At 35.2% G+C, this 24,245-nt stretch overlaps 1 protein-coding gene across 4 annotated transcripts in view; it reads right to left on the bottom strand.

Annotated features, from left to right (window-relative positions):
• Zdhhc20 (zinc finger DHHC-type palmitoyltransferase 20) overlaps positions 1-24,245 on the bottom strand; it is a 79,066-nt gene that overhangs the window by 13,628 nt on the left and 41,193 nt on the right. For all 4 annotated transcript variants that reach the window (XM_027941550.2, XM_027941551.2, XM_071611335.1 and 1 more), the window contains 4 exons: positions 14,803-14,872; positions 13,617-13,649; positions 12,745-12,865; positions 5,714-5,846 (listed from right to left, as the gene is read on the bottom strand). In XM_027941550.2, coding sequence (XP_027797351.1) covers positions 5,714-5,846; positions 12,745-12,865; positions 13,617-13,649; positions 14,803-14,872 — 357 coding nt within the window. The remainder of the gene's footprint in view (positions 1-5,713; positions 5,847-12,744; positions 12,866-13,616; positions 13,650-14,802; positions 14,873-24,245) is intronic.

The raw sequence follows: 24,245 nt of genomic DNA, 5'->3' as shown, positions 1-24,245 counted from the left end.
TATATACTAATTAACGTATTTAAAAAATTATAAAATAATATAATTATTTGTGTTTTTGACAAGAAAAACTAAAACTTCAACATAAAAAACTATAAATACCATTTAAATAAACACTTGAAGCAATTAAAAGAAAAACTAGAATAATATGAGGTGAGAGATATGGCAATTATCCTAATCTGATCATCATTATACTTTTCATACATTTATTGAAATGTCACACTATATTTCATAAATATACAATTACTATGTGTCAATTAAAAATAAAATTTTTTAAAAGATAAATTTCTGAAACTTATTTGGGAAAAAGTACATTTTTCATCAATCATATAAAATAACATGTCAAAATATAATTATCTGGTATTACTGAAAAATCTAATAAAGTATGTTATATCTTATTTTACTTGACTTCTATTTTTAAAAGATACTTCCAACTTTACTCACCATTTATGAACTTCTTAATATGTTCCTGATATCACAGTATCAAGTATTTGGGACTCAAAGATAAAATGAGACAAAATTTCTATCAAAGAACCTACAGTCTAACAAAACTACATGTGAGAAGCACTAGGGACACAGAGTTCCCTAGGGACACAGAGGTGAAAGAACCCAATTTTATCTAAATAGGGACCTATGTGGGTCTTGAGGGGTCTTGATAGAAGAAGGTGAAAGATGGAGATGGTGGCACTTGATCATGATTATCTTGAAAACCAAGTAAGGGAATGAAGCAGAAGGTGGTTACAGACCATTATTTCAACCTTGGTTGTAAAGTGACATAGAGTGAGGTCTAGAGAAAGATAAATGTTTTATGAGTTTTACATTTTTAAAAACATAATGTGCTTCAGCATATTTTATAAGCTAAGGATAATGAGAAGAAGCCATGGCACTGGGAGAAACTGATGAAAGAGTAAAATTGAAGGAAAGGATCCCAGAAGAGATGAGAAGGCATTTAAAAATTATTATTATTTTTTTGTATTGGGGATTGAACTCGGGGGGCACTCGACCACTGAGCCACATCCCCAGCCCTATTTTTTTTGTATTTTATTTAGAAATAGGATCTCACTGAGTTGCATAGTGCCTTGCTTTTGCTGAGGCTAGCTTTGAACTTGCAGTCCTCCTGCCTCAGCCTCCTGAGCTGCGGGGTCTAAAGAAAAATTTTGAACAAGAGAAAAGACATCTTTCCTCAAAAGTTATATGGAAAGTGACAATGAAAGGAGAAATGTCTGTAGAAGGCTAGAAAGGTGTGAAGACAAAGAGTTCACTTATGACTTCTAATTTTTCTGCGAAGGACTAACAAATGGGTAAGAAGAGTAGGAAGAATGGTGATAATCTGGAATTATATCATGGGTAACAGGTGAAGAACCTCACCAGAAATGCATGACATTACAGTCAAACAGATTTGAAGGTTCCAGTGAGATCTGAGACCTTCAATCTGTAATTATAATATTTTCTATGGAATTAAGGTTTCTTTGATCTGTCAACAGTCCTGTTTATCCATGTGGATAAAGTAGATGGTTAGAAAACCCAGGTCATGGATTAGCAAAGGAATCATGGGAGAAACCTAGGGACAGAAGATATAAGAATGCTGTGAAGAGTTGCTGAAGTCATTTTATCATAGGATATAAAATGGCCAATGGTAAGAAATGAAACTAGAAGAGAAAGAAAAATCTCATGAGAAGTGTTGGATAATGGAGCACTCAGTAACAGAAAAAAGGCTACAAGATGGTAGTCAGAAAATGAAATACTGAAGTTTAAAATTTCATATTCAGAAGTTCTTCAGTTCCATGTGATTAAAAGGTTCGATGTGTGCTTTATGGGAATGAGCAGCCAACAGAACTGAAGAGATTACTTTGCTTGTTTGAGATAACAGCATTAGTTTGAATATAGAAATTCATTAAATATGGAAAAATGGCTTTGTGGTGGGTAAGTGACAATTATGATGAAGGGCATAGATGATATAGCAGAATAAAGTACTCTCAAAAACAGAAGAATAGGGCTGCGGTTGTGGTTCAGTGGTAGGGCACTTGCATAGCATGTATGAGGCACTGGGTTTAATCCTCAGCCATCGCATGCAAATAAATAAATAAATAAATAAAGGTATTGTGTCCATCTATAATCAAAAAAAAAAAAGGACAGAAGAATAAAAATCTGGATGAACAGTAGAACACTAGCCAAAGACACAGGGTTTGGGAAGATGAGACTGTGAAGAAAATGGTATGCTAAGGCAATGTGTTTTTCAATGTGTGGTCATATAATCAATTTAGTTGATTACAAACTAGATCACAAAATATGAGTGCTATGTACGTAGTTCACATTAATGACATTTTGTGAAATTCTTGCTTATTTATATAATTTTAAGTATTTTATATATGTACTAAGTCAAGATATACAATGATGTGTTTCTTACTGTGGTCACTGACAAAAAATTTTGAAAAGGTGTCACTTTAGCCCTGGCCACCAATGGTTGAGAGGCAGAGCAGGGGTACCCTTGGTAGCCTTATGAACACAGTGCTGCAAATGGTGTAGAGCCCGAAGCTACGACCTAAGGCCTGCATTCAGCCCCAGGTCCACTGTGCCGTGCCCACCACGGCCCTGGTGGCTGAGGGTGGGCGCCGTCTAGATGCTGCACATGGGACCCACTCTGCCTCTCATGTGTAAATTCCCTGAGGAACATGAATGGATAACTACAGAAAATGGTATTGGAATAGTTAGGAATCAGCATTTTGGCACAGGAAGTTCTGGGAAATATTTACTGTAGTCTGCCTGAAATTGGAAGAAAACAGAAACAACAAAAAGAGTTTGGTGCTTTGAAAAGTGTGAAAGCTGCCAGAGAACTCTTTTTCCTCTATCAGAGAAGAAATTGAAATTAATGAGGCACCTGAAGAAAATCTAGAGTTTGTGAACAAATCTTAGATAAAGATGACTGGTTGATGAAGATAATACTGAGTGACCCTTCAGAACTAGATGACCTACTGAGTGAAGAAGCATATGAGAAATATGTAAAATCTATTAGAGTGAAAATGGTACCCCATTACTTCAGCATAGTTGTCTTAAATTAGTGGTAGAGAAAAGACTTAAAAAAGAAACTACTCTTAACACTGTAACTGGAAAAAGATACCCTGAACTTACCAATGACTGCACATAAACACAATTGTATCATTTTTACAGATCTTTATGATTTTTAGAGTAGGCTTTTAGACTCTGGTATCAAAATTCACATAATTATCTGTGATAAAAACTACTACGGTGGGCTGGGGTTGTACCTCAGCGGTAAAGTGCTCACTTAGTACGTGTGAGGCCCTAGGTTTGATCCTCAGCACCACATATAAAATAAATAAAGTAAAGGTATTGTGTCTAACTACAACTAAAAAAATAAATATTAAAAAAAAAAAAAGAAAGAAAGCATGTATGTGGCCTGGGGCTTTAGTTCAGTGGTTCCTTGCCTAGCATGTGTGAGGTACTGGGTTCGATGCTTAACACCACATAAAAATAAATAAAATAAAGGCATTCTGTTCATCTACAACTAAAATAAAAGTATGTACATCAAAGATAATCTTGTTATAAGTCTTCTATAATATTGTAGCTTGCTTATATCCACTCCTGGATTTGGGTCAATATACTTACTGATCTTTCCCACTGGAAAAAACTGGGAATGGAGGAAAGTATTTGTTATATAGTGTCAAAAGAACAATACTGTCTTAATTTTATAATATTCTGCATTTGCTGGTGTTATTTTTATACAGTCAAACAACAGGTTTGCAGCAAAATAATAAAGAAATATTCAACTTCAAATAAATTTTTTGAAAAAGATTATTCAGAAAGAACAGTGAGTTCCCTGGAAATTCCAATCCCTCAAATACTAAAAGGATGAGAAATGAAACAGGCTCAGTGAGAGCTGTAGCAAATTAAACTGTTCATTCCCCATCTATTAGCAGTTGGCTACTATTAAATTCTAAGATGTGCTTACCACTACCAGATTTGTCAATTTTAAAAAGAATAATTCTGGTTTTCTATGTGAAATCACTTAGTTTTTAATTAATATGGGGGTTATAAACTCTGAGCTTTGCATGTAGGCCAACTCTGTCATCTCTGATTAAGGGTAAGGCAGTATGAAGAAGACCAATAATTCTTCTATGAAGAAGACCAATAATTTAGTTAATAAATATAAGGAAATTTAGGGCTGGGGATGTGGCTCAAGTGGTAGCGCGCTCGCCTGGCATGCGTGCGACCCGGGTTCGATCCTCAGCACCACATACAAACGAAGATGTTGTGTCCGCCAAAAATTTTAAAAAAAAATCTGTCTCTCTCTCTCTCTCTTTAAAAAAAAAAAACAGAATGAGAGAGAACTGTGAGTCTTCCATTAAAAAAAATATATAAGAAAATTTATTTACACAGAAAAGGAATGCAGACATGATGGAACTGGAAGAGAATTCAACAATGGAGGTTGAGCTGGGGAAGAAAGGGCAAAGAAATCCTTACAATTGAAGACCACTGAAACTTACATGACCCAGTAACATAATAGATTAGAATGATCTAAATGCTTCTCTAAAATCTCTGCTCATTTTTCCGTATTAAAAACTATTTCCTTCTAATTCTCCTCACGGAGGTGAATTATTACCTTTGGACAATCAGATAGCATATGGTCTTTATTTTTCTATGAAACATTACAGAAACCACTATTCTTTGTCTTGGTATATTAGTAGTTACATAAATGTTTCAATTAAAACACATTAGGGGGGCTGGGGTTCTGGCTCAGAGGTAGAGTGCTCGCCTACCATGTGTGAGGCCCTGGGTTCAATCCTCAGCACCACATAAAAGTAAATAAATACAATAAAAGTATTGTGTCCAACTACAACTAAAAAATAAATATTAAAAAAAAAAACACATTAGGGTGGCTGAAATGCCATCTCCTTTAGTTAAAAATGTTTGTCCAATTACTTGAATACCTCACTGAATTCTTCCCCAATATTCTGATTTTTAAAAATAAGCCAAAAAAAAAAAAAAATGCTGATACTAGTGATACAGTGCATTAAGTTTCACTGACAACTGACACAAAGATGGAAATAATGACATATCGAAAACACTATTCTTCAGCTTTAACTACAGAACATCTGCCAGTTAAATGTGTAATTGTGAGGGAAAAATATAAAGAACATATGTGAAATATGTTGTTGATGAGTTTTAGCTAAAAGGTAAACTGTAATTAAAAAATGTTTTGGCTCTCGGTGGATGAACTTCCTTTAAGCATGAAAACTTTGTCTATCTTTCATTGATTTGTTTTTGAAAAGATACTGTATAAATGCAGGAGGTAAGTTTTTTTAAAAAAACATTTATATTTTAGAAGTAGTCGGACACAATACCTTATTTTATTTATTTATTTTTATGTGGTGCTGAGGATCGAACCTAGGGCCTCGTACGTGCTAGATGAGTGCTCTACTGCTGAGCCACAACCCCAGCTCCCAGGAAGTAACTTTTATTAAAATTTATAAAATAGTTTTATACAGAATGCATTACTGAAAGTATATATAAAAATCAATTTTACTTCTTCATCCTTCAACACAATGATCCTTCATATTTATTATATAATAAATGGATCCAATCAGTTTACTTAAACACAAAATTATTTGATAATTCTTTTACTCTCCTTCTCTAGATTACATATTCATTTGTGGTCCTTTTCCTAAATAGTTATAATAATTTATTTTAGCCTACTTACCTATTGTTGTTCTATTTTTTCCAACTAGCCAGCAGTGGTAGCTGAAGAGTGAAAGAACGCTGATGAAGAACATTGCAGACACAAAGAAAAGAAAAAGTACATGGAATTTTGCACGTGTATCTGTCAATTCATTCTGAGGAAAGAAAAAAGAAAAGTTTGAGGATACTGAACCTCTAAAATGTAATGTATAATGTATTAGTTCTGCCTACAGATTGTTGAATGTATCAAAAAGCCAGATATGAAGGATAATTAAACAGGTAATATATATTCCAAAACAATAATTGCAAAAGCAAAGAATTGGTATTATCAAAGCAGGCTGCTTAAATGTGATGTCAGAGAGAGTCATTTAAAAATTCCTCCTAAAAAAAAATTTTAGGAATACTTATAATAAAATGAAAAGATGGACTCCTCTACCCAACAATTTTCTTTTGTACTTTATATATTTAACTTTTTTCAACATCCAGAATGTACAGGTAAATACTTGTACATTTATACTAAAATATTTATTATTTTAATAATACTGTAACTGAAACTAATTGTGATATATTTAAGTTTATTTTTATGCTTCTATAATCTGTTTTTGGAACACCACTTTGAAGGTGCCCATACTTTTAGCTGCTCTGATTCCTACCTTTATAGGAAATTGAAATTTTTCATAAATAAATTTACTACAAGGAATTAATGACTGAAAACAGTTTCTCTGTTTTTCCTTCTTATAGTTTCATGAATTTTTGGGGGTGGTACCAGCAATTGAACCCAGAGGCACTTTTTATTTTGTGAATAGGGTCTCACTAAGTTGCATAGGGCCTCACTAAGTTGCTGAGGCTGGCTTTGAACTTGCAATCCTCCTGCCTCAGCTTCCAGAGCCGCTGGGATTACAGGCCTGCGCCATCATGCCCAGCTCTCAGCTACATGCATTTTAATAGAAGCAAAGTCTTAACCTAGAAGAAATTAGCATCTATTAATAGGAGGAAGAGGAAACCTTTAAATGCTATTAATTCTTAAAATGAAACTATAGGCAAAACACCTTCTCAATCAGAACAAAAGGCTTCCCCTTTTGATTTGAAAAATAACATGAAAAAAGTTATTTGCATTATTCTTTTTCATAAGTCTTTTTATTTTTTTTCATGTGTGCTGGGTATTGAACCCAAGGCCTTATGACACTCTATCACTGAGCTATATCTATATCCCCCCAATCCTTCATTATTGTGATATTTCTTTTTTTTTCCTGCCAAAGTAATCATTTTATCTTTTAAACATATTAAGTGATTCTTCTATCTTACCATGTCATGAAACAAATTTTTATTATATACATTCACTGTAAATGTCATAAAAGAGATCATGAGAATGTCATGGCAACAATGTGTTTTACCTTTGGACAATTGTCTGTAGATTTCCTGCGGCAAAGCTTGTATAAATAGAGACAATGTATTAAGAAACCAATTTTTATACAAACACTAGGTTTTATAAATCCTGTAGGTTTTAAAGGGATTCTAAGATGTTGCTCGTAGTGTTGCTCTCTCACAACATTTTCTCAAAAAACACAAGAGAAAATATCAAGAACACTTAGTTCTTTAAGAACATTTCAGGTACCCTTTAGATATGCACTTTTCCACTCAGTGTTTAAAATAACAGAGATTTGTCTAGAGAGAATAAAGCCAAAATATTTTTTTAAATATATATTTCTTTAAACTTCTGATTAACAAAAACTAGATGACTTCTTACCACCTTTGGTGCTACTATCTTGCTGTGACTGTGTTGACTCTTGCCCTCTACCATCTGGTGTCAGCTCAGTAATCAGAGTGACCCTTTTACAAGTCAGATCATGTCATTCCTTCTGTATTTTATCAGAGTAAAAGCCATGGTCGTCTTAACTTTCCAAGGCCCTTTCCCTTGGCCCACGGCTCACCTGAGCTTCCCCTTAGGTGCTTATTCTACTCCAGCTACATACAATAGTCTCCTTGCTGTTGCTCAAACATCCCTCAAATTTGAGGAAACTTAAGTTCCCTCAACCTGAAATGTCCTTCTCTCTGAAATTCACGAATCCCCTTCAAGTCTTTGCTCAAATTCTACTTTCTTAATGAAGCCCACCCTATGTTTCTTTAAAAAGACGTAATTTGCCTATCACCTGCCCCACAAACACAAAATCAACAGATCCCTCACTCTGATCTCCTTTTATTATTTGTTTCCCTTTTCTTAAAAGTAAGCTCTAAAAAACTATGATTCTTTGTTTTTTTCACTTACATATCCCAACTTCTCAGAAAACTGGCACAGAATAAGTACTAAATAAGTATTTGCTAAATGAAGAAAAAGGTAGATTTAAGTTTACTAGTATTTTTTTCTTATTCATGATTAATATTAAAAAAGTATCTCTTCTTTTTTTTTTGGGGGGGGGGATACTGGGGATTGAACTCAGGGGCACTTGACTACTGAGCCACATCCCCAGCCTTATTTTGTATTTTTTAAATTTAGAGACAGGGTCTCACTGAGTTGTTTAATGCCTCACTTTTGCTGAGGCTGGCTTTGAACTCACAATCCTCCTGACTCAGCCTCCTGAGCTGCTGGGATTGCTGGCATGCACTACCAGGCCCAGCCCTAAAAACATTTCTTCTTAAATAACTGCTATTACATTCAAATGCTACTGAATTTTCTCACAGACAAATATGAAATTATGCAATTTTGACTTTAATTATCTGGCACTGAATCCTCTTTAAATAGGGACACTATGTATGGCTAATGGGTTGTAAACTAAACAAACATGCCCAGCAAAGCAGGACAACAGAGGCCAAAATCTGGGTACTAAGACCACAGAGTTGGGATTGGTGCTCTCCTTAAATCCATACAAAGGTATTTTAAGTGCCAACAGCCTCTGGTTTTGTTTCCTGTGAGAGGATCAGTGCTGGGGATCTCAATAGTTCTATCACTGAGCTATAACCTCAGTCCAACTCCCTGGTTTTAAATACCCAAACTTTAAAAGGCTAATGATGTTTAAACAAAAATTCTTCTTAAATTTATTAGATAATTCCTGGAAACATAATTGTGCTCTGTGACTCAGGGCTTTAAATATGTTGACTACAGGGAGCAAGTAGACAGTGGATGCTGGGATGGACAGATCCAAGTGTCAATTCTGGCTTCCAATACTACTAAATAAGTGAACTTGGGTAGTTACTTAACTTCTCAATCTCAGTTAATAACTCTGAAAACCATAACTGATCCTCTGTATTAAACCACTTTTCTTGTTCTCTGTATTCCTGATGCTTTGCCTTATTAGAGTTTTGCTGACCTGGGGAGAGACCACCTTCCTTTCATATGCAAACTAACTAATCCAGAGCCCAAATTCCCAACTACCTCCTCCACCAGGCTACAGGGGGCAATACTCCTCTGTCCCATTTTTCAGGGCCAGGTCTAAGACAACTAGAGATGGCCAATCCTAAATCTGTTTTTGGCATTCCCAGAGAAACCACAAAACAGGTTCTGGCCCTCCCTCTTTATGCCTCCTAAATAACCAGGCCCTGAGAGGCTTCCCATCAAGGTGTGCCCTCTTTTGAAGACTATGAGTAAATAAATATCTTTGCAATGGCAACTGGCTCCTGATTTATGGGCCTTACTATACCTAAATTAAAAACAACAACAACAACCCAAAAAAGCCGCGCATTTTAAAACATCTTCACAGGGGGCTGGAGTGGTAGAGCGCTCTGTTGGCCTAGCCCTGGCCCTGGGTTCGATCCTCAGCACCACATAAAAATAAATAAATAAAATAAAGGCTTTATGTCCAACTACACCTAAAAAATGAATATTAAAAAAAAAAAATCTTCACAGGGTTTTTAGAAAGAACAAATGTGAAAGAACTTTTTAAACACAATAATTTCCCCTTCAAAAATCAAAGATTTAATTGTAAAAGTGAAAACAATAAAAAGTACCAGAAGAAAACTGGTGAATTTTTGCATAAACTTGCACTGAACAGGCAACAGTGAGAAATCATAAAAAGGCCATATTTATAAAAAAAAAAAGAAGAAATTTAATTTTGATTAAAACAAAACAGCAGATATCAACAAAAAATGTGGAAAAAAATATTTATGACATGGGGTAGAAAAAGGATTAATATCTTTAGACATGCTTCATTATTCTCAATGAATCCTTTGTGATACCTTGCAAATATCTTCTCCCAGACTTGCCTTTTCACTTCAAGAGCAGCTTTTTTTCTTTGCTGCACTGGAAAGTGAACCCAGGAGTGCTCTACCACTGAGCATCATCCCCACTCCACTCTTTTTTTTGAAACAGGATCTCACTAAGTTCCTCAGTCTGGTCTTAAACTTAGGATCCCTCCTGTCTCAGCCTCCTGAGTGGCTGGGGCAACAGGTATGAGCTACTGCATTTGGCTTTAAGAGCTGCCTTTTTTTTTTTTTTAATATACCTTTATTTATTTATTTTTATGTGGTGCTGAGGATGGAACCCAGTGCCTCATTCAAGGTGAGCACTCTATCCCTTGAGCCACAATCCCAGCCCCAAGAGCTGCTTTTTAATAAAAATTTATTTATTTATTTATTTTTAAGGAGACTGGATCTTGCTCTGTTGCCCAGAATGACGTAAAACTCCAGGACTCAAGCAAACCTTCTGACTCAGCTTCCTGAGTAGCTAGGACTAAAGGCATCTATGGTGCCTAACTAAAAGAAATTCTTAATTTTAATGGAGTTCAATTTATACATCTATTCTTGCATGGTTAGTGGTTCCTATATTCTATTTAAGAAATGCTCATATACACCAAGATCAATAAGAAATTATTTGCTATGTAAATATTTGAACCTACCAGAAAACAATGGGCAAAGAACAAAAAAGAGATTTCACAAAAAAGACATGCTAATGGCTAGTAAACACATGCTCTTAGGCATATGCAAAATAAAAGGAGATTTTATATTTTGTTCATAAATTAGCAGGCACTAAATTGAATAAAGGGAGAGGATAAAGATGGAATTACAGGACAGATATGGCTTAGGAGTAGTAACGCTCCAAGGCACAATGAATTGGAAAAAACAAATTCAAAGACATTTACTGAATGTTTTCTAGCTCATCAAATATTTATACTAATTTAATCCTCACATCAATTCTATGAGATAAGTATTACTCAAAATTTTAATAATAAAAAAAATAAACTAAAGTTTAATTATTTTAACTGGCTAATATTTACTGAACATCTGCTGTGTGCCAGGTAGTACTCTATATCAATGAATGGAGGAAAAAAAAAACAAACACCTTTTTTTCTTTTTGGTATCAAGGATTGAACCCAGGCGTGCTTAACCATTGAGCCATATCCCCCCAACACCCTGGGGGGGCACTTTTTTTTTTTGAGACAAGGTATTTAAATTGCTTAGGACCATACTAAATTCCTGAGGCTGGCTTTGAACTTTCTATCCTCCTGCCTTAGCCTCCAGAGCCACTGGGATTACAATTACAGATGTGTACAATTACAGGTGGGTACCACAGTACCTAGCAAGGCAAAAATACTTGCTTTCATGTATCTTAGATTATAAAAGATGTTTGTATTTAAACTAAGCCTGTTTCTTTTTTTAGTATACTACTTTGATTCTATGTTTAATAATGAAATAACAAAAATTCAAAGATGACATTAATTTTCCTACCCCAGCAATTGATAGGTTTATATAGGTTTTGTTCCCATTATGTCAGATAAACATAGGAAGAACAATGTAAGAAAATAACATGACATTGATTTGAGACATCTTCATCACGTCAATGTTTTAAAAAATAGCAACTAGAGATTGCTAGGAACTAGGATTCAGCAGTGTTAAAGCTAGGGCTGAGGTGTGACTGTGAATGCCACAGAAGTACACATGACCACCAGGAACAATTAGAGATAATCAAGAATGTAGCAGCTAAGGATGGAACCTACATTTACGGAAGCTGAGAGAAAAGTGATATAAATAATAGCGAGAAAGTCAGAGGTTTAAATGAAGGGAGAGAGTTTTAATGTATTTTAAAATTATTTCTAAATTTTAATAAAATAGTACATGAACAAACAACAACAACAACAAATCAAACAATGCTAAAAAGCTATCACTGGAAAATAACAGTTTTCTACAGCACGGACAACAGGCAGCACCTTTACACATTTCTGGCATTTCCCCCCACCCAAAGAACATAATTAAATACTTTAAAATATTTAAACTTTATTAATTATTTTAATTAGATTGCTATCTGTACATTGCATACAAAATTTAATGGAAAACTGTAAAAACTATGTCTCTCTTCCTTATTGTCCTTCCAGAGGCAACTATCATTAGCAACTTTATTTATTTATTTATTTATTTTTGGTGGTGCTGGGGATTGATATGAGGCCAACACTCTACTAACTGAGCTATATCCCCAGCCCCTATTAGCAACTTTTTAATGCTTTCTTTCAGAAGACAGTATATGCTTATATTTATTTTCATATATAAATGGGAGCATACTGAATGTGTTCTTTTGGGGTCTTTTTCCCTCCATATAACACATCTCAAAGATCACATCATTTGTCATAAAGAGCTTCTTTATTCTTTCTTAAGCTATACTACATCCTCTGTATAGATACATAATAACTTAATTAGTCCCCTGTTGATAAAACATTTGATTGTTTTCAGCCATTTGCCATTTTTAAAAATGGTGGAAAATTTATACAGATAGGAAGCATGTTAGTGGGTGCCTGTAGCTGAGGATACCACTTTTACTGTAAAACTGTAATAAGTCTCATTAAGTCCAAGAAAGGCAATTATTTCCTTAAATTTGATATGCCTTTATTACAGTGTGGTTAAGTACAATTTGGATTACTAAAAGAAACTCACTATTTGTGGTGTAACGTACCTTTACTTATGAATAAATGTGTATAAAAAGGTAAACTGTAGCCTTGCCCTCTATACCATTATAAATTCTAGCTAGTAAAATTAATTATATCTACTTATAATGAAGAATAAAGTTATTCTTTAGAAACCCAACACCTTAAAAATATTTAATATATGTTTTAGGATAGAAAAAAGACTTACCGTCCAAAATTTTATAAAGTACTCTAAAACTGATATAGCCACGTAAAGGCAATATATTAGGGAATACAATAAAAACAGCATGAAGAATTTGTAATTAGAAAATCCCACACAGTTATTCACCCTAGAAGAATAAAGAAAGTCACACTATAAAAATAAGACAAAACACAAATTCATAGAAATAGAAAGATTCTAGAATGGAGGTTGTGAAGGGGAAGAGGGTGAAGGAAATGGGGAACTGGTTAATGAGAACAGAGTTGCAATTTTATAAGATTTAAAGTACTGGAGACTGTACAACAAGGTAAACACTACTGAAATATCTACTTAGGTATAACATGTTACTTTCTCACTTGTGAATAAGAACTAAATTCTTTCAAGTGGTTAAGACAGTAAATTTTATGTTATGTGTTTTTTGCCATAATAAAAAAAAGATAAGTCAGAAAACTTAAATTATTATTACTTGGAAGTAGCCATTTGTGAAGCAGGAAGCAGTATCTTAACTATGGATATGTGTTTTTAATGAATTCTAGAAGAAATACAGGATTTTAATGTTAATTCTTAACACACCAATATTTGGGGGTTAATAATATTAAAAAATATTTTTAAAGAAAAATATACAAATAATGTCCCTATGCATATAGGCAAATATATAAATAGATCAATCATAATATTTATAATTAAATTAACATTCAAAATATAAAATACTGGGGCTGGGAGTGTAGTTCAGCAATAGAACATATTTGGTATGCATGGGACCCTGGGTTTAATCCCTAGCACCAAAAAAAAAAAAAAAATTTAAAATAATCATTCTAAAAATTCTCTCCTCCCACCTTTCCACCCTCTTATGCCATTTCCTCCATTTTTTTTATACATACCAAGGACAGTGATGATCCATCTTAAGAATACATCTAAGAAACAAATAAACATAAGAAAATCCATGCAGAAAAATTCCCTATTTTGTCATAATTTTATTTTATTTGACTTAAAAATTTCCCTTTAAAACTGTATCTTAGAGAACCAACAGAGAAACATCAGGGCAGAGATAATTTCTGGTATGGCTACAAGTACTTCTATGGTAAGAGGTCATAAATTTTTTACACTGGGAAGTAAGCTGAGAATATCCAGTTACACTGTATCACATTAAATGACATTTTACAATATATCAAAATGCATTCTATTGTCATATATAACTAATTAAAAAAAGAAAAAAAATAACATTTTAATATTCAGATCTGAGGAAATACTTTGATTATTAGAGAAGTCCAGCTTGAAAATTTGCTGAAGGAGATAAAATGGAAAACAGATTATCCCTTTGTTATTTAAACATCTGCAGGTCATAAAAATAAAACTTTAGAATCAAATATGTAAAAACATTAACAGTGATGGGCTTAGACATGGTTATTTTTTCCATGTTTTATAAAACCCCCAATTTGCCCTTCTACTGGGATACATATTTTGTTTATATAAAATTAGACTATAGATCATCTCAAATAATACAATAAATGAGTAATCTAATACCTAGAAAGTTAAGTAGTTTGTCTAATTAAAAGTAAAGATTAGTGTGATTCCCATTTAATGATCTTTCTTTTAACATATCACCTTCTCACTTATGTATTAGAACTAAATTCTTTGAAATTTTTCTAGTTAAGATGTTAGGATGATAACTGAAAACAATTGTTAAGTTATTTTGGTGGTTTTTTAGGTTTTTAATATCAACATCAATTTAAAAAAGAAAAGAAAATAATCAGAATAATCTTTCAAATCCAGGAAATAAAGTTTCTTTCTCAAGGGTATTATCAACTATTTGCTCATCAATATTACCTTAAGCACAAGCATAGAAAGCATACTTAAAAAAATCCTATAAACTAGACATGAAGCATATCAAAAATTACTTCTAGGTATATTCTAGCTTATATAAATATTTTTGTTAGTTCTCTGTGCATAGAAAATAAAGGAAGAGGATGAAATGCTTAAAGTATAAAATATGAAAAAAGTTCCTACCTCTCACTGTCACCAATATTCAGTGCTAGGTTTAAATAAACGCAAACGAGGAACACTTACTTGTCACATGCTGAGCAGTGATGTGCCCGATCAGGTTTAATCAACTGACATTTTTCACAATATCTGATAGCTACATGAAAGAAAAGGAAGATGCTGAAGAAGGCACGAGCTTAACTAATTTGAACACAAATCTTAACATTTTAAAATGAAAAACTTCGGGAAATCAACAACTAATAATTTTAACCTAAAGTAAAAATGGACTGGAAAATTTCTCAAATGAAAATGTCAAGAAATAGAAAAGAACCTCAAAACTGTGTTATCCCAGCAGTTTTCAAATTAAAGTAAATCCAAAACACATGTTAAATGCAGAGGTAAGCAGTGCAACCAGTACAAAACTCAGATTTACTAAGTCCTAAACCCAGTGTTTTTCCTACTATACCACAATGTCTAAGGTAAAATATCAAATTTATATTATAAGGCATTCTATGGAACTTGGGTCTTGAAATTCTGAAACAGCTTTAATTAAAAAAATATATTTTTTTTTCTGTCATCCCTACTTCCCCAAACAGAGAATACATTTTTAAGAAAAAACTGTTTCCCACTAAATTCTAATATATGCTACTATTGCCCAATTCATACATTCATTCATTCAAGATACTGAGCACCTTCTAGCTGCCAGATATTGTTCTAGGCAAAAACTCTGCCTTCCACCATAAACATACATTGGAGAAAAGATAGCCTCTTCAACAAATGGGGCTGAGAAAACTGGAAATCCATATGTAGTAGATTGAAATTTAACCCCTATTGTCACCCTGCATACAATTCAACTTAAAAGTGGATCAAGGACCTAGGCATTACACCCAAGATTCTGCACCTACTAGAAGAAAAATAGGTTCACCTCTCCATCATGTTGGTTTGGGAAATGATTTCCTCAATAAGAGTCCTAAAGCACAAGAAGTAAGATCAGGAATCAATAAATGGGATGGTATCGAACTAAAAAGCTGCTACACAGCAAAGAAAACAATCAAGAACGTGACAGAAAAAAAAAGAATCTTTGCCACCTGCACTTCAGATAGAGCATTAATCTCCAGGATATATAAAGAACTTAAAAATTAACACATACACACACACATCAAAACAAACACACAAACAACCCAACAACAACAACAACAACAAAAAACAACCCAAGGGGGCTAGGGTTGTGGCTCAGTGGTAGCGCGCTTGCCTAGCATGCGTGAGGCACTGGGTTTGAGTCTCAGCACCACATACAAATAAATAAAATAAAGGTGCATCAACAACTAAAAAAAAATACTTTAAAAAAAACCCAAATGACCCAATCAATAAATGCACAAAGGAACTGAACAGGCACTTCACAGAAGAACTACAAATGGTCAACAAGTATATGAAAAAATGTTCACTATCTCTAGCAATTACAGATATGCAAATTAAAACTACACTTGAGGGCTGGGGATATGGCTCAAGCGGTAGCGTGCTTGCCTGGCATGCAAGTGGCCTGGGTTTGATCCTCAGCACCACATACAAACAAAGATGTTGTGTCCGCCGAAAACTAAAAAGTAAATATTAAAAAAAATTAAAAAAAAAAAAAAAACTACACTGAGATTTCATCTCACTCCAGTCAGAATGGCAATTGTCAAGAATACAAGTAATAATAAATGCTGGGAAGAATGTGGGGGAAAAGTGGGTGCAAACTGGTGCGACCACTCTGGAAAGCAGTATGGAGATTCCTTAGAAAATTTAGAATGGAACCACCATTTGACACAGTTATCTCACTCCTTGGTTTATACCCAAAGGATTTAAAATCAGCATACTAGAGTGACGCAGCGCCCTCAATGTTTACGGCAGCTCAAGTCAACAAAAGACAAGCCATAGAACCAACCTAGGTGTCCCTCAACAGATGAATGGGACCAAAAGCATTATACAGATTCAATACAATTCCAATCAAAATCCCAATGACATTCCTCATAAAAACAGAAAAAACAATCATGAAATTCATTTGGAAAAATAAGAGACCTAGAATAGCCAAAGAATTCTTTAGCAAGAAGAGTGAAGCAAGAGGCATCAAAACACCAGACCTTAAACTATATTATAGAGATATAGTAATAAAAAAATGGCATGGTATTGGCACCAAAATAGACATGTAGACCAATGGTACACAATAGAGGACAAAGAGACAAACCCATATAAATACAGTTATCTCATACTAGACAAAGGCACCAAAAACACTGGAGAAAAGACACCCTCTTCAACAAATGGTGCTGGCAAAACTGGAAATCCATATGCAGCAAAATAAAATTAAACATCTACCTTTCACCTTGCACAAAACTCAACTCAAAGTGGATCAAGGACCTAGGAATTAGACCAGAGACTCTGCACCTAATAGAAGAAAAAGCAAGCCCGAATCTTCATCATGTCAGCTTAGAACCAGACTTCCTAACAGACTCCTAAAGCATAAGAAATAAAATCAAGAATCAATAAAATGGGATGGATTCAAACTAAAAAGCTTCTTTGCAGCAAAGGAAACAATCAAGAAAGCGAATGGAGAGCCAACAGAATGGAAGAAAATATTTACAATGCGCACATCAGAGCATTAATCTCTAGGATATATAAAGAACTCAAAAAACTTAACACCAAAAAAATCCCAGTAGGAGCTGGGGTTGTAGCTCAGTGGCAGAGCACTTGCCTCGCACACGTGAGGCCCTGGGTTCAATCCCCAGCACCACATAAAAATAAAGATATTGTGTCCATCTACAACTAAATAAATAATAAATAAATAAAAATAAAAAATAAAAAACCCAAATAATCCAATCAAAAAATGAACTAAGGAAATGAGCAGACACTTCACAGAAGAAGAAATACAACTGATCAACATATATATGAAAAAATGTTCAACATCTCCATCAATTAGAGAAATGCAAATCAAAACTACTCTAAGATTTCATCTCAGTCTAGTCAGAATGGCAAATATCAAGAATTCAATGCCCCCTCCCCCTGCGCCTGCAAGGTAGGTGGAACTGTGACCACCCACAGAACAGGCCAAGTGGCCCGCGGAGGGGCAGAGCTGCCAACCAGCCCTGCAAGGTAGGTGGACCTGCGACCCACCGGCAGAACAGGCCCAGCAGCCTGCTGAGGGGCAGAGCCGCCCCCTGCGCCTGCAAGGTAGGCGGACCTGTGACCCACCGGCCATTATGAAGTCAAACAACAACAAGTGCTGGCGAGGATGTGGGGAAAAGGGTACACTTGTACATTGCTGGTGGGACTGCAAATTGGTGCAGCCAATTTGGAAAGCAGTATGGAGATTTCTTGGAAAGCTGGGAACGGAACCACCATTTGACCCAGCTATTCCCCTTCTCGGTCTATTCCCTAAAGACCTAAAAAGAGCATGCTACAGGGACACTGCTACATCGATGTTCATAGCAGCACAATTCACAATAGCAAGACTGTGGAACCAACCTAGATGCCCTTCAATAGATGAATGGATAAAAAAAATGTGGCATTTATACACAATGGAGTATTACTCTGCATTAAAAAATGACAAAATCATAGAATTTGCAGGGAAATGGTTGGCATTAGAGCAGATTATGCTAAGTGAAGCTAGCCAATCCCTAAAAAACAAATGCCAAATGTCTTCTTTGATAAAAGGAGAGTAACTAAGAACAGAGTAGGGACGAAGAGTATGAGAAGAAGATCAACATCAAACTGGGATGAGAGGTGGGAGGGAGAGGGAGAGAGAAGGGAAATTGCATGGAAATGGAAGGAGACCCTCAGGGTTATACAAATTTTCATACAAGAGGAAGTGAGGGGAAAGGGGAAAATAATACAAGGGGGAGAAATGACTGACAGTAGAGGGGGTAGAGAGAGAAGAGGGGAGGGGAGGGGAGGGGAGGGGGGATAGTAGAGGATAGGAAAGGCAGCAGAATACAACAGACACTAGTGTGGCAATATGTAATTCAATGGATGTGTAACTGATGTGATTCTGCAATTTGTATACGGGGTAAAAATGGGAGTTCATAACCCACTTGAATCAAAGTGTGAAATATGATATATCAAGAACTATGTAATGTTTTGAACAACCAACAATAAAAAATTAAAAAAAAAAAAGAATTCAAGCAACAATGGGTGCTGGTGAAGACATAGGGAAAAAGATATACTGATTCGTTTTTGGGGGGACTGCAAAATTTTGCAACCACTTTGGAAAGCAGTATGGAGATTCCTTAGAAAATTTAGAATGGAACCACCATTTGACCCAGCTATCCCACTCCTCAGTCTATATATACCCAAAGGCCTTAAAATCAGCATACTACAGTGAGGCAGCCACCTCAATGTTTATAGCAGCTCAATTCACAATAACTATACTGTGGAACCAACCTAGAGGCCCTTCCAAAGATGAATGGATAAAGAAATTGTGGTATATATACACAATGGAATATTACTCAGCATTAAAGAAGAATGAAATTATGGCATTTACAGGTAAACGGATGGAGTTGGAGAATATCATGCTAAGCAAAGTAAGCCAATCCCCAAAAACCAAAGGCCAAATGTTTTCTCTGATATGTGAATGTTGATCCATAATGGGGGGGGGGGGTAGGGCAAGGGAAGAATGGAGGAACTTTGGATTGGGCAGAGGAGAAGGAGGGGAGGGGAGGGGAGGGGAGGGAAGTGGGTAGGAGGGAGATGATGTAATGAGATGACATTATTATCCTCTATGTGGGTATGACTGCACGAATGGTGTGACTACATCATGTACAACAAGAGAAATAAAAAGTTGTGCTCCATTTGTGTAAAAAATAAAATTAAATTTAAAAAAACGATGAACAGATAAAGAATCTGTTGTATACATACACAATGGAATACTACTCAGCCTTAAAGAAGAATGATATTATGCCATTTGCTGGTAAATGGATGAAACTGGAGAATGTCATGCTAAGTGAAATAATAGTCCCCTCGAAACAAAGGCCAAATATTTTCTCTGATATATGAATGCTAACCTACAACAAGGGAGGGTAGGGAGGAGAAGAATAGAAGCTCATTGAATTGGATAAAGGAGAATGAAAGAAAGGAAGGGAGTATAGGGCTAGGAAACACAGTAGAATGTATTGGACATAACTTTTCTTTGCTCATTATGAATACACGACCAATGTAACTTCACATTATGTACAACCACAGAATGGAATCCTAATTGGAATGGGTTGTACTCCAAGTATGTAAAATATGTCAAAAATACACTCTACTGTCATGTATATCTAAAAACAGTTACAATAACAAAAATCTCTGCCTTCATACAATTTACATTCTGTAAGAAGAGATGAGGAGCCAGGTGTGGTGATACACACCTGTAATCCCAGCAGCTCGGGAGGCTGAGGCAGGAGGAGTGTGAGTTCAAAGCCAGCCTCAGCAACAGCGAGGCACTAAGCAACTCAGTGAGAACCTGTCTCTAAACAAAATACAAATAAAGGACTGGGGGTGTGGCTCACTGGTTGAGTGCCCCTGAGTTCAATTCCTGGTACCCCTCTCCCCCCAAAAGATGAGGTTTAATGAATAAGTTAAAATAAATAGTGCATTAGATTGTGATAGCACAGAGAGCACAGAAGAGGAACGGTAATTTTAGAAACATCTGAGAAAACTGAAATTGAAGTGAGTTCAAAATTGAAAAGAAACATATTAGTAAGTGAGACATATTACTATCTGGGAAAAAGGGGATTCTAACCAGAGCCTGAGGCAGGAACATGCTTGGCCTATTTGAAGAAGAGTGAGGAATAGAGATGTTCATCATAGCATTGTTTTTATTAAAACAGAAATAATTTGATTTAGGAAAATGGTTAAGCATTTTTTATGGGATATCCATACTGTGAAATACTATGCAAACAAACATTTTCCATACAAAATACATTTATTTTCCATTAAGGAAAACATAGCAGGCTCAAAATATAGTCACTCATACTAAGGGTTCACATACCAAAGAGAAAGGCCAAGTGAATAATAAGCTCAGGATCAGAAATCAAGTATCCTATTTTCCCTTTCTCCTATATCCTCCACTAAACAATGTGACATTGTGGAAGTTTTAAAATTAACTGGGCTCTGGGTGGGAATAAATCAAATAGATCTTACAAAACAGGGATTGATTATGGATTTCCAAGTCTGAATTGAAGTGAAAGTTCTTGTCAAGGATGGCTTAGAAGAATGATAATGCCAAGGACAGAAATATAGCAGAATTTAGGTAGGGTGGGTGGGGGTAAAGGGTATTCCTTTATTCATTCAATGAATATTTAGAGAATTTACATGTGACAAATATCACTAGATGGCTGGGGGAAAAGGTGAACAAGTCAGACTTGCTTCCCACCCCTATGAGACAGCTAAGTTGCTGAGGTTGGCCTCAAACTCACAATCATCCTAAGTAGGTTTTAAATGGATGAATTTGGTTTTACATGAGTTTGAGTTTGGATAACAGGTCATGTAAGAACAGCTATCCTTAGAAAGATGGAAATATAAGAATGGAACTGTAGTTCAGTGAGCTACAGATAACTGAATTCAAAGGCACATGTCAAGGTGAATATGAAGTATAAATAATGGTTGCTGGATTCTGTGGGACAGAAGTTTGCAGTTCTCCACCTGCCCCCTGAAACAACAGAAAGAATATAGCTAGATCACAGGGTGTTCTGTAACATGTAATCCTTGTGTGTAGCTGCAACTTCACCCTTTGCCTGGCACAAAGCCAAGGTTTACAATGTTTGTGTTAGTATAAGATGCCTGAATTTGTTCTAATTAAAGAAGAAAACTATTAAATTATGAGGCACAATAAATGAATGATCACAATACTGTAGTATCAGAACTCCATGATTAAAAGTTATAGCTGAAAGGACAGTACAGAAATAAGAATAGGAACAGGGCAACCTTGAGAAGTAGAACATAAAAACTGGGAAGAAGAAGCATTTAGGACTCATTTCTGAGTAGATGACAGTATGTCCATATGGCTCAAAAAAGTACAAAGAGGAATTCAGTGCAAAGTCCCTCCTATCCCTGAACTTGACCCACAATTGCCCTTACATGAAAGCAACATCAATAATTTTACTAATCTCTGGTAAATGAAAGGTCCATTTCCTTCAATATGCATTAGGTCTATAATAAGAAAAAAGAAATTCCTTCAGAGTTTGGAATTCTAGACAGTAAAAATGTAGTATAAAATAGTATTCAAGGGAGTAGATTCCACTGAAAGTCAGAAGAGAGGATATAAAACCCACTCAGGGACTTTGGCCACCTTACTATGCCTTATTTTTTTTTTATCTCCAAAAAGGTGTTGTGCAAGTACAACACCTCTCTCAGAGTTGTTAAAGTGCTTAGCACAATTCTGGTGTAATAATGGGTATTATTTGGGCTAGAAGAAAGCCATTATATAATTAATAAATAAAAAGTGGTAAAGTTTTAAAAGCAAAGTTTTAGTGTTGATGGCTCTTTACTTTTAGAAGTACATGTACTTCTCTGAAAACAGATGATCTTGTTATGAACAGGATTTTCTGAAAACTACACTTACCCCAAATTTGCCTATGATCTCAGGGATTCAGAACTATAACTGCTAATAATTATTGTAAACCATATTTTTCAGAATTAAATGTAAAAATGTAGCAAAATGTAATTAAAATTTGAGATAATTTACTAGAAAAATTTCTGAAAGTAAAATCTGCTGAAAATTTATTATTACACACCAAGATATATACTGTATTTCACATACATGAAAAAGCTAGAATTTGATCTGCAGTCCATGTTATTATTATTTTTTATTTATTTTGGTACTGGGGATTGAAACCAGGGTGCTTTACCACTGAGATACCTCACATCTTTTTATTTTGAGACAGCTAAGTTGCTGAGGTTGGCCTCAAACTCACAATCATCCTAGTTCAGCCTCCTGAGTTGCTAGGATTACAAGCATGTTCCACTGAGCCTGGCTTCAACTTTTTATCCTATACCATAATATATTAGTTATGTAAAAGGGACAGTATTTAAGTGCATTTAAGTCAAATATCCCCTTCTACAGTTTTAGCACTTTAAACATCCTTGAGTCATAATTTGTCATAGCTACACAAAAGTAAAGATTCTTCTAGTTCTCCCTAGAGTTAGAGCACCTGGATTTAAATCTCTGTTTCCCCCCCACCCCAATATACAGTCTATATGACTATTATAGTTTGGATATAAGCTGTCCTCTTAAAATTTCTGTGCTAATCCAGGAATATTAGAAGATAAAATTATTGGATCATGAGAGTTTGTAACCTAAATAGTCCATCCTAGTTTGAACAGACTAACTGGTAGTAATTGTAGTGAAGTGGGGCATGGCTGAAGGTGGTGAGTCACTTGGGATATGCTCTTGAAGGGTTCATTTTCCCTGTGGCCCTTTCCTTTTCTGTTTCTCAGTTACCACATGCTGAGCAGTTTGTAGTTTTCCTCCATCATACCCTTCTGCCATGATGTTCTGACTCACCTTGGGCCCAGAATTGATGAGGATTTGGCTGACCATGGACTAAAACTGTGGGCCAAAAATAAACATTTCTTCCTCTAAATGTTCTTCTCAGTTATTTTGGTCACAGCAACAGAAAGCTGACTAGCACAATGATCTTGAACAAGTTACTTCAACTCTCTGTCTTGTATGAATTCAGTTTGATGATACTGCAGTCATTCTGAGTTCTAACTACCATGACTACCTCAGAGCAACTCTAATTGGTTTTCCTGCAGTTTCCATCATACTATAAATAGAAAAAAACATTAGTAGTATGTAAAGTTTTACAACTGGTCCAGGTGCCTGGAATGTGCCTGACTCTTAACATTAGCTTAAGATAAACTTGGTACTTTCCACCTTGGATGAAGTCACTTTGGCACAGACCAATAATACAAAACCCCTCATTCTTGACCCAACCCGTAGGGATCCACTTGGTATTGCAGCTACCTAGGACCATGCTTCTGTCACTTAAATTCCCCAATAAACTGCAATCTGGATCTGCAATCCCAGATCTGCCTGTTTTCTTCAATCTTGTAGCACCTTGGGACTAGTACTCATATAGTGGGAATAGGTTGTCCAGAAACAGTGTCTTAGCTTCTTCATCTGCAAAATGGGGACTCTGGTATCTACCTTATAGGGCTATTGTGAAGTATACATGAGTTCATATGTGTAAAGCACTTAGAAAATTGTCAAGTTTTTAATATTATCTAGTATTTGAACCAATTGATGAAGTATATAATACAATTTTTTTAAACTTTATGCATTTAAATGATCAGCTTGGCTACTCAAAATAGACTCCTATCATGAGGCTAAAAATCGTAGAAAAGGACACTGCTGTAACAGGCATGTATCTCAATGGAGACAGCACTGCAGAGGAACTCATAGTTTCATCTTAGAAGACCAGCTTTTATAATCTTGAGTAGGTTTCTTCCCCTTCATATTTTTTACTTCTCATTTTTAACACATTCCCTTTTTGTTTTTCTTTTATTACTCGGTGATG

The sequence above is a fragment of the Marmota flaviventris genome, chromosome 4, assembly GCF_047511675.1.
Source record: "Marmota flaviventris isolate mMarFla1 chromosome 4, mMarFla1.hap1, whole genome shotgun sequence".
Taxonomy (NCBI): Eukaryota; Metazoa; Chordata; class Mammalia; order Rodentia; family Sciuridae; genus Marmota; species Marmota flaviventris.
This window is presented reverse-complemented; position numbering and strand designations above follow the sequence as displayed.